General features: G+C 70.5%; 1 protein-coding gene across 1 annotated transcript in view; it reads left to right on the top strand.

The window, feature by feature from the left end:
• The first annotated feature begins 18 nt into the window (after positions 1-18).
• PRODH2 (proline dehydrogenase 2) overlaps positions 19-9,916 on the top strand; it is a 10,450-nt gene continuing 552 nt past the window's right edge. The window contains exons 1-9 of the mRNA XM_074567882.1: positions 19-198; positions 296-489; positions 2,347-2,467; positions 3,543-3,614; positions 3,724-3,804; positions 4,888-5,034; positions 6,222-6,481; positions 7,925-8,035; positions 8,903-9,058. Coding sequence (XP_074423983.1) covers positions 19-198; positions 296-489; positions 2,347-2,467; positions 3,543-3,614; positions 3,724-3,804; positions 4,888-5,034; positions 6,222-6,481; positions 7,925-8,035; positions 8,903-9,058 — 1,322 coding nt within the window. The remainder of the gene's footprint in view (positions 199-295; positions 490-2,346; positions 2,468-3,542; positions 3,615-3,723; positions 3,805-4,887; positions 5,035-6,221; positions 6,482-7,924; positions 8,036-8,902; positions 9,059-9,916) is intronic.

The raw sequence follows: 9,916 nt of genomic DNA, 5'->3' as shown, positions 1-9,916 counted from the left end.
TTCGGGCGCCGGCCGGCCATGGGGCAGGAGGAGCGGGAGGGGGGTTCCGTGGGGCGCCCCACGGCGGGATCCCGGCCGCCCCCCGTGGACTTGGGGGGAGAAGGGGCGTTTGTGGGGCAGCCGTGGGGCGCGCTGCTGCGGGCGCTGCTGGTGCTGCAGCTCTGCGCCATCGGGCCCCTGGTGCGACACGCCCCCACGGTGAGCCCCACGGCGAGCCCCACGGCGAGCGCTATGGGGCAGGGAAGAGGCCGGGGGGAGACGGGTGAAGGCCGGTTCTCTCTCCCCTGCCCCATAGATCCTGGGGGCGTCGCGGCGGGTGCTGGGGGAGCGGTTGTGGGGCCGGCTGCTGCGGGCCACCTTCTACGGGCAGTTCGTGGGGGGCCAGACCCACGGCGAGGTGGTGGCCACCGCCCGGCGGCTGCGCGCCGTGGGGCTGAGGCCCATGCTGGCCCTCCCCATCGAGGAGGATGTGGGGCAGGAGAAGGACGGGTAGGTTCAAGGGTCCTGCCCCGCTTCTATGGGGCGGGGAGGGGGGTTGAGGGGTCGTGCCCCACTTCTATGGGGCGGGGAGGGGGGTTGAGGGGTCCTGCCCCACTTCTATGGGGCGGGGAGGGGGTCTGAGGGGTCGTGCCCCACTTCTATGGGGTGGCAAGGGGGGTTTGAGGGGTCCTGCCCCACTTCTATGGGGCGGCAAGGGGGGTTTGAGGGGTCCTGCCCCACATCTATGGGGCGAGAAAGGGGGTTTAAGGAGTCGTGCCCCACTTCTATGGGGCGGGGAGGGGGTTTGAGGGGTCCTGCCCCACATCTATGGGGCGAGAAAGGGGATTTAAAGGGTCCTGCCCCACTTCTATGGGGCGGGGAGGGGGTCTGAGGGGTCCTGCCCCACTTCTATGGGGCGGGGAGGGGGTCTAAGGAGTCGTGCCCCACTTCTATGGGGTGGGGAGGGGGGTCTAAGGGGTCCTGCCCCACTTCTATGGGGCGAGAAAAGGGATTTAAAGGGTCCTGCCCCACTTCTATGGGGCGGGGAGGGGGTTTGAGGGGTCCTGCCCCACATCTATGGGGCGAGAAAGGGGATTTAAAGGGTCCTGCCCCACTTCTATGGGGCGGGGAGGGGGTCTGAGGGGTCCTGCCCCACTTCTATGGGGCGGGGAGGGGGTCTAAGGAGTCGTGCCCCACTTCTATGGGGTGGGGAGGGGGGTCTAAGGGGTCCTGCCCCACTTCTATGGGGTGAGAAAAGGGATTTAAAGGGTCCTGCCCCACTTCTATGGGGCGGGGAGGGGGTTTGAGGGGTCCTGCCCCACATCTATGGGGCGAGAAAGGGGATTTAAAGGGTCCTGCCCCACTTCTATGGGGCGGGGAGGGGGTCTAAGGGGTTCTGCCCCACATCTATGGGGCGAGAAAGGGGATTTAAAGGGTCCTGCCCCACTTCCATGGGGCGGGGAGGGGGGTTGAAGGGTCCTGCCCCGCTTCTATGGGGCAAGGGGGGGGGGGTCTAACGGGTTCTGCCCCACATCTATGGGGTGAGAAAGGGCATTAAAGGGGTTCTGCCGCACTTCTATGGGGCGGGGAGGGGGGTTTGAGGGGTCCTGCCCCATATCTATGGGGCGAGAAAGGGGATTTAAAGGGTCCTGCCCCACTTCTATGGGGCGGGGACGGGGTCTAAGGGGTCGTGCCCCACTTCTATGGGGCAGGGAGGGGGGGTCTAACGGGTTCTGCCCCACATCTATGGGGTGAGAAAGAGCATTTAAGGGGTTCTGCCGCACTTCTATGGGGCGGGGGGGGGGTCTAAGGGGTCTTGCCCCACTTCTATGGGGCGGGGGGGGGGTCTAAGGGGTCTTGCCCCACTTCTATGGGGCGGGGAGGGGGGTTTCAGGGGTTCTGCCCTACATCTATGGGGCAGGGAGGGGGTCTAACGGGTTCTGCCCCACTTCTGTGGGGCGGGGAGGGGGTCTAAGGGGTCTTGCCCCACTTCTATGGGGTGAGAAAGGGGATTTAAGGAGTCCTGCGCCACATCTATGGGGCAGGGAGGGGGTCTAAGGCGTTCTGCCCCACATCTATGGGGCGGGGAGGGGGGTTTTGAGGGGTTCTGTCCCACTTCTATGGGGTGGGGAGGGGGTCTAAGGGGTCCTGCCCCACATCTATGGGGCAGGGAAGGGGTCTAAGGCATCCTGCCCCACATCTATGGGGTGAGAAAGGGGATTTAAGGAGTCCTGCACCGCATCTATGGGGCAGGGAAGGAGATCCAAGGGGTCCTGCCCCACTTCTCCCCCAGTATATGGGGCGGGGAGGGGGGAGAGGGGGGGGTTACGGTCTCCCGCCCCACATCTCCCCCCGCGTGTGGGGCAGGGAGACGTGGTACGAGTCGAACCGTGGGGCGGCGCTGGAATGTGTGGGGCTGGCGGCCGCCACCGGCCCCCGGCCCATGATGCAGCTGAAGGTGACGGCCCTGATGAGCGCCCGCCTCTGCGTGAGTTGGGGGGCAGCCCCACACATCTGTGGGGCGGGGGAATGCCGGGGGGCAGCAGCAATGTGTGGGGCAGAGGGGGATGTGTGGGGCAGAGGGGGATGTGTGGGGCGGGGGGGCGCGTGGGGCAGGATTGGGATGTGTGGGGCAGGGGGAGATGTATGGGGCAGGGGGAATGTGTGGGGCAGGGGGAGCGTGTGGGGCAGGAGGGGAGATGGGCGGGGGGATGTGTGGGGCAGGGAACGTATGGGGTGAGGGGGATGTGTGGGGCGGGGGGGAGATGTGTGGGGCAGCGGCGATTGTGTGGGGTGGGTGCGTGGGGCAGGGGAAGCGTGGGGCGGGGGGAATGTGTGGGGCAGGGGGAGAGGTGTGGGGCAGAGGGATGTGTGGGGCAGGGGGAGTGTGTGGGGCAAGGGCGATGTGTAGGGCGGGGGGGATGTGTGGGGCAGGCGGTGGATGTGTGGGGCAGGGGAAGGGTGGGGGAGGATGTGTGGGGCAGGAAGGGACGTGTGGGGCAGGGCGGGAGGTGTGGGGCAGGGCGGGTGTAAGGCGGGGGGGGCCTTGTGGGGTGGGGGGAGTGTGTGGGGCGAGGCCGATGTGTGGGGCAGGAGGCGATGTGTGGGGCTGGGCTGGGATGTGTGGGGCAGGGCAGGTGTAGGGCGGGGGGGAGGTGTGGGGCAGTCAGTGGATGTGTGGGGCAGGGGAGGAGTGGGGTGGGGGAGGATGTGTGGGGCGGGAGGGGACATGTGGGGCAGGGGAAGTGTGGGGCAGGGGGAGATGTGTAGGGCAGAGAGAAGTGTGGGGCGGGGGGGGGATGTGGGGCGGGGGGGGATGTGTGGGGCAGGGGAGAGGTGTGGGGCATATGGGGCAGGGCCGGGTGGGGCAGCGGTGATGTGTGGGGCAGGGGCGGACGTGTGGGGCAGAGGGGGATGTGTGGGGCGGGGGGGGACGTGTGGGGCGGGGGGGGATGGGGGGGGTGTTGGGGGAGGGGAGGATGTGTGGGGCGGGGGACACCACCCCCCCCCCCCAGCCCCACACCTCCCTGCCCCACACCTCCCTGCCCCACATCTCCCCACAGCAGAAGCTCTCGGGGCGGATGGCGGAGCCGGGGCTGACCCCCGAGGGGCTGGCGGCCATCATGGGGGGCCGGGTGCGTGTGTCCCCCCCCCCAAGTGACCCCCCCCCTGCCCCATAACTGCCCCCCCCCACCCCCCACCCCAATGACCCCCTGCCCCATAACTGCCCCCCCCCCCCCCCAGGCCCCCGCCTTCCCCTTCCTGACCCCGGGGGAGAACCAGCACTTGGGGGTCGCGCTGCGGCGCCTGGACGAGGTGGCTGCGGTGAGCTGTGGGGCAGGGTGTGGGGCAGAAGTTGGGGGGGGGGGGGTGTGTGAGGCTGGCTATGGGGCAGGGTGTGGGGTGGGACGTGGTGGTGGGGGGGGGTTATGGGACACAGGGTGGGGGGATGTGGGGCGGGATGTGGGGCTGGGTGTGGGGTGGGATGGAGGGGAATGAGGGAGCTATGGGGTGGGGGATGTGGGGCTGGGTGTGGGGTGGGATGGAGGGGAATGAGGGAGCTATGGGGTGGGGGATGTGGGGCTGGCTGTGGGGCAGGGTGTGGGGCAGGGTGTGGGGCAGAAAGGGGGAAATGGCTGAGAATAGGGGGGGAACGGGGGGGCTGTGGGGCAGAAGGCGGGGGGCATGGGGCTGGCTGTGGGGCTGGCTATGGGGCTGGCTATGGGGCAGGGTGTGGGGCAGGGTGTGGGGCAGAAGGGGGGAAAATGGCTGAGAAGGGGGGGGAAATCGGGCAGCTATGGGGCAGAAGGTGGCTGTGGGGGCTGGCTATGGGGCGGGGTGTGGGGCGGGATGTGGGGCAGAAATGGAGAAATGGCTGAGAATGGGGTGGCAACCGGGGGGGCTGTGGGGCAGAAGGCGGGGGGCGTGGGGCTGGCTGTGGGGCTGGCTGTGGGGCTGGCTATGGGGCAGGGTGTGGGGCTGGCTATGGGGCGGGGTGTGGGGTGGGATGTGGGGCAGAAATGGCTGAGAATGGGGTGGGAACTGGGGGGGCTGTGGGGCAGAAGGCGGGGGGTGTGGGGCTGGCTGTGGGGCTGGCTATGGGGCAGGGTGTGGGGCAGGGTGTGGGGCAGAAGGGGGGAAATGCCTGAGAATGGGGGGGGAAATTGGGCAGCTATGGGGCAGAAGGTGGCTGTGGGGCTGGCTGTGGGGCAGGGTGTGGGGCTGGCTATGGGGCGGGGTGTGGGGCGGGATGTGGGGCAGAAATGGAGAAATGGCTGAGAATGGGGTGGCAACCGGGGGGGCTGTGGGGCAGAAGGAGGGGGGGTGCGGGGCCGGCTGTGGGGCTGGTGGCGGGGCCGGCTGTGGGGCTGGCTATGGGGCGGGCCGTGGGGCCCGGGCCCTCCGCAGGCCGCCGTGGGGCAGCGCGTGCAGCTGCTGGTGGACGCGGAGACGAGTGACCTGAACCCGGGGCTGGGGCTGGTGACGCTGGCGCTGGCGGCGCGACACAACCGGGGGGCGCCGTGGGTCTGGAACACCTACCAGGCCTACCTGCGGGTGCGGGGCCGTGGGGCGGAGCTGTGGGGCAGAGGGGCGGGGCGGGAGGGGGGAGCTGTGGGGCAGAAGTGTGGGGCGGGAGGGGGGAGGCGTGGGGTGAAGGCGTGGGGCAAGAGGTGGGAGGCGTGGGGCGGAGCTGTGGGGCAGAGGGGCGGGGCGGGAGGCAGGAGGTGTGGGGCAGAGGGGCGGGGCGGGAGGGGGGAGATGTGGGGTGAAGGCGTGGGGCAAGAGGTGGGAGGTGTGGGGTGAAGGTGTGGGGCAGAGGTGGGAGGCGTGGGGCGGAGCTGTGGGGCAGAGGGGCGGGGCGGGAGGGGGGAGGTGTGGGGTGAAGGCGTGGGGCAGGAGGGGGGAAGTGTGGGGCAGGAGGTGTGGGGCAGAGGGGCGGGGTGGGAGGTGTGGGGCGAAGGTCTGGGGCAGGAGGTGGGAGGTGTGGGGCAGAGGTGTGGGACAGGAGGTGGGAAGTGTGGGGTGAAGGTGGGAAATGTGGGGTGAAGGTGTGGGGCAGGAGGTGGGAGGCATGGGGCAGAAGTGTGGGGCAGAGGGGTGGGGTGGGAGGTGGGAGGTGTGGGGCTGAAGGTGGGAGATGTGGGGTGAAGGTGTGGGGCAGAGGTGGGAAGTGTGGGGTGGGAAAAGTGGGGCAGAGGTGGGAGGCGTGGGGCAGAGACGTGGGGCAGAGGGGTGGGGTGGGAGGTGGGAGGTGTGGGGCGAAGGTGTGGGGCAGAGGTGGGAGGTGTGGGGTGAAGGTGTGGGGTGGAGAAGAGAGGTGTGGGTCAGGAAGTGGCAGATGTGGGGCAGAACGTGTGGGGCAGAAGATGGGAGGCGTGGGGCCAAGGTGTGGGGCAGAGATGTGGGGTAGGAGGTGGGAAGTGTGGGGCAGAAGGTGGGAGGTGTGGGGCAAGAGATGGGAGGTGTGGGGTGGGAGATGTGGGGCAGAGGTGGGAGATGTGGGGTGGGAGATGTGGGGCAGAGGTGGGAGATGTGGGGTGCAGGTGTGGGGCAGGAGGCGGGAGGCGAAGCCGTGGGGCTGCCATCTGCCATCCCCGCTGTGGGTCGGGGCCGTGTGGGGCAGCCCCACGGCGGGCCGGGGCGGGTGCGTGGTGGGGGGGGGGGGGGGGAGCTGTGGGGCAGATCATCCGCCCCCCCTGCCCCGACCCCCCCCCGAGGCTGGCCGTGGGGCTGCCCCCCAGGACGGCCGTCGGCGGATGGAGGGGGACGCGGCGGCCGCCCGGCGCTATGGGGCAGCCTTTGGGGTCAAGCTGGTCCGTGGGGCCTACCTGGAGGCGGAGCTTCGGCGGGCGGGGCCGAGCCGTGGGGCGGAGCCAATCCGTGGGGCGGAGCCGAGCCGTGGGGCGGAGCCTGGAGGGGCGGAGCCAATCCGTGGGGCGGAGCCTCCCGAGGGGGCGGGGCCAGGCCCCCTCCAGCCCAGCCTCGAGGCCACCCACCGCAGGTCGGTTATGAAGGGGGGGGGGGGGGGGGGGGGGCTCTGCCCCACGGCGCGACCCATAAGTTGGGGGGGGCGGGGACTCCCCCAAATCCCACCCCCGGGACCCCCAAAATCCACCCCCACCCCCCCCCAAAAACCCCAAAATTCCCCCCCCGGGGACCCCCAACCCCCCGCCCCGGGGGTGCCCCGTTGCGACCCACAACTTGTGGGGCAGCTATGGGGCAGGCTTAAGAGGTGGGGCGACCCCAAAAACCCATCCCGGGACCCCCAAAATCCCCCCCCCAAACCCCAAAATCCCCCTTGGGGACCCCCAACCCACCCCCCCCGGGGTGCCCCGTTGCGACCCACAACTTGTGGGGCAGCTATGGGGCAGGCTTGGAGGTGGGGCGACCCCCAAAAACCCATCCCGGGACCCCCAAAATCCCCCCCCCAAACCCCAAAATCCCCCTTGGGGACCCCCAACCCCCCCCCCCCCGGGGGTGCCCTGTTGCAACCCACAACTTGTGGGGCAGCTATGGGGCAGGCCGGGAGGCGGGGCGACCCCCAAAAACCCACCCCGGGGGCCCCAAAATCCCCCCCCCAAACCCCAAAATCCCCCTTGGGGACCCCCAACCCCCACCCCGGGAGTGCCCCGTTGCGACCCACAAGTTGTGGGGCAGCTATGGGGCAGGCTTGGAGGTGGGGCGGGGGTGACCCCCAAAAACCCACCCTGGGACCCCCAAAATCCCCCCCCAAACCCCAAAATCCCCCTTGGGGACCCCCAACCCCCACCCCCCCCGGGGGGTGCCCCATTGCGACCCACAACTTGTGGGGCAGCTATGGGCAGGCTCAGAGGTGGGGCGGGGTGACCCCCAAAAACCCACCCCGGGACCCCCAAAATCCCCCCCCCAAACCCCAAAATCCCCCTTGGGGACCCCCAACCCCCACCCCCCCCGGGGGTGCCCCATTGCGACCCACAACTTGTGGGGCAGCTATGGGGCAGGCCGGGAGGTGGGACGACCCCCAAAAACCCACCCCGGAGGCCCCAAACCCCCCCAAAAAGACCCTAAAAATCCCCCTTGGGGACCCCCAACCCCCACCCCGGGGGTGCCCCGTTGCGACCCACAACTTGTGGGGCAGCTATGGGGCAGGCTCGGAGGTGGGGCGGGGGGGACCCCCAAAAACCCACCCCGGGACCCCCAAAATCCCCCCCCCAAACCCCAAAATCCCCCTTGGGGACCCCCAACCACCCCCCCGGGGGTGCCCCGTTGCGACCCACAACTTGTGGGGCAGCTATGGGGCAGGCCGGGAGGTGGGACGACCCCCAAAAACCCACCCCGGGGGCCCCAAACCCCCCAAAAGGACCCTAAAACTCCCCCTTGGGGATCTCCAACCCCCCCGGGACCCCCAACCCGCCCCCCCCCCCCGCCGGGGGTGCCCCGTTGTGACCCCCAAGTTGTGGGGCAGCTATGGGGAGTGCCTGGAGGTGGCCCTGGGGCTGGCGGCGCGGGACGGCGACCGCTTCGGGCTGATGGTGGCCACCCACAACGAGGCCTCGGTGCTGCACGCCGTGAGGAGGTGGGGCGGGGGGGGCCCTGCCCCATAGCGGCCACTTGTGGGGCAGGGTGTGGGGCAGGGTGTGGGGCGGGAGGGGAGGAGCCCCCCCCATGAAGGGGGGGGAGGGGGGGGTGTTTTAGGGCGTTGCTAATCGCCACGGGGGGGGGGGGGTGTCCATGGGGGCCTGGGGGCGGGGGGGGGGATGTGTGGGGCAGGGCCTGCCCCATAGCGGCCACTTGTGGGGCAGGGTGTGGGGCGGGGTGGAGAAGCGTCCCCCGGGGGGGGCGCGTTTTAGGGGGGTGTCACCCCCTGGGCGGGGGGGGGATCACTTAGGGGTTGGGGGGGAACGTGTGGGGCAGGACTAGCCCCATAGCGGCCACTTGTGGGGCAGGGCGTGGGGCGGGGTGAGGAGCACCCCATGGGGGGGGGGTGGGGGGGTGTTTTAAGGGGGGGGTTGTCACTCCGGGGGGGGGGGGGGGCGCCGTGGGGGTGTTGGCAGGGGGATGTGTGGGGCAGGGCCTGCCCCATAGCGGCCACTTGTGGGGCAGGGTGTGGGGCGGGGTGGAGAAGCATCCCCTGTGGGTGGGGTGGGGGGGCGTTTTAGGGGGGGTGTCACCCCCGGGGGGGGGCGGGGGGGGTCACTTAGGGGTTGGGGGGGGGGAATGTGTGGGGCGGGGCCTGCCCCATAGCAGCCACTTGTGGGGCGGGATGTGGGGCAGGGTGTGGGGCGGGATGGAAGAACATCCCCAAGGATGATGGGGGGGGGGGAGGGGAGGTGTTTTGGGGGGGCGGGTGTCACCCCCTGGTGGGGGGGGAGGGGTGTTGGGGGGGGTGGGGAGGGGGATGTGTGGGGCGGGGCCTGCCCCATAGCGGCCACTTGTGGGGCAGGATGGAGGAGCTGGGCATCCCGCCGGGGGGGGGCAGCGTCTGCTTCGGGCAGCTGCTGGGGATGTGCGACCACGTCTCCCTCGCCCTCGGTACGGGGCGGGGGGGGCACTTGGGGGGCAGGCTATGGGGCAGGCTATGGGGCAGGCTATGGGGCGGGTATCCGTGTGTCCCCCCCCCCCCCCCCTCACCCCGGGGGGGGGGGTTATGGGGTCCCCGGGGGGGGGGTTATGGGGCCCTAAGGGGGGGGGATTTGGGGTCTCTTGGGGGGGGATTTTGGCGTCCCGGGGGGGGGTTTGGGGTTCCTGGGGGGGGGGGGATTTTGGGGTGTCCCCCCCCCCCGGTGCAGTTTGGGGGTCCCTGGGGGGGGGTTTGGGCTCCCGAGGGGGGGGTTGGGGTCCCCGGGGGGGGGTATTTTGGGGTCCGGGGGGGGGGGTGGGGTGTCCCGTCCCCCCCCCTTTGGTCCGGTTTTGGGGTCGCTGGGGGGGGGTTTGGGGTCTGGGGGGGGGGCAGAATTCTGGGGTCTGGGGGGGGGGTTGGGGGGGGTATTTTGGGGGGGGGGTGTCCCTTGGGGGGGGGGGTTGGACTCCGGGGGGGGGGGGGTTTGGCTTCCTTTGCGGGGGGGGGGGGTTTGGAGTCTGGGGGGGGATTTGGACTCTGGGGGGGGGGGGGGTTGGGGTCCCTTTTGGGGGGGGGACGATTTTTGGGTTCCTTTTGGGGGGGGGGGGGGGTTTGAACTCTGTGGGGGGGGGTTGGGCTCCCCGGAGGGGGTGATTTTTGGCTTCCTTTTTGGGGGGGGGTTTGGACTCTGGGGGGGGGGGTTGGGCTCCCTTGGGGGGGGGCGACTTTTGGCTTCTTTTTGGGGGGGGGGTTTGGGCTCCCTGGGGGGGGGGGGTGGGGTCCCTTACGGGGGTGTTTTGGGCTCCTGGGGGGGGGGGGGGGGGGGGGGGGGGGATTTTTGGCTTCCTTTTGGGGGGGGTTTGGACTCCGTGGGGGGGGGGGGGGGTGGATTTGGGC

This window comes from Larus michahellis, chromosome 30, assembly GCF_964199755.1.
Source record: "Larus michahellis chromosome 30, bLarMic1.1, whole genome shotgun sequence".
Taxonomy (NCBI): domain Eukaryota; kingdom Metazoa; phylum Chordata; class Aves; order Charadriiformes; family Laridae; genus Larus; species Larus michahellis.
The sequence above is the reverse complement of the archived record's forward strand: the minus strand, read 5'-3'. Positions and strand labels throughout refer to the sequence as shown.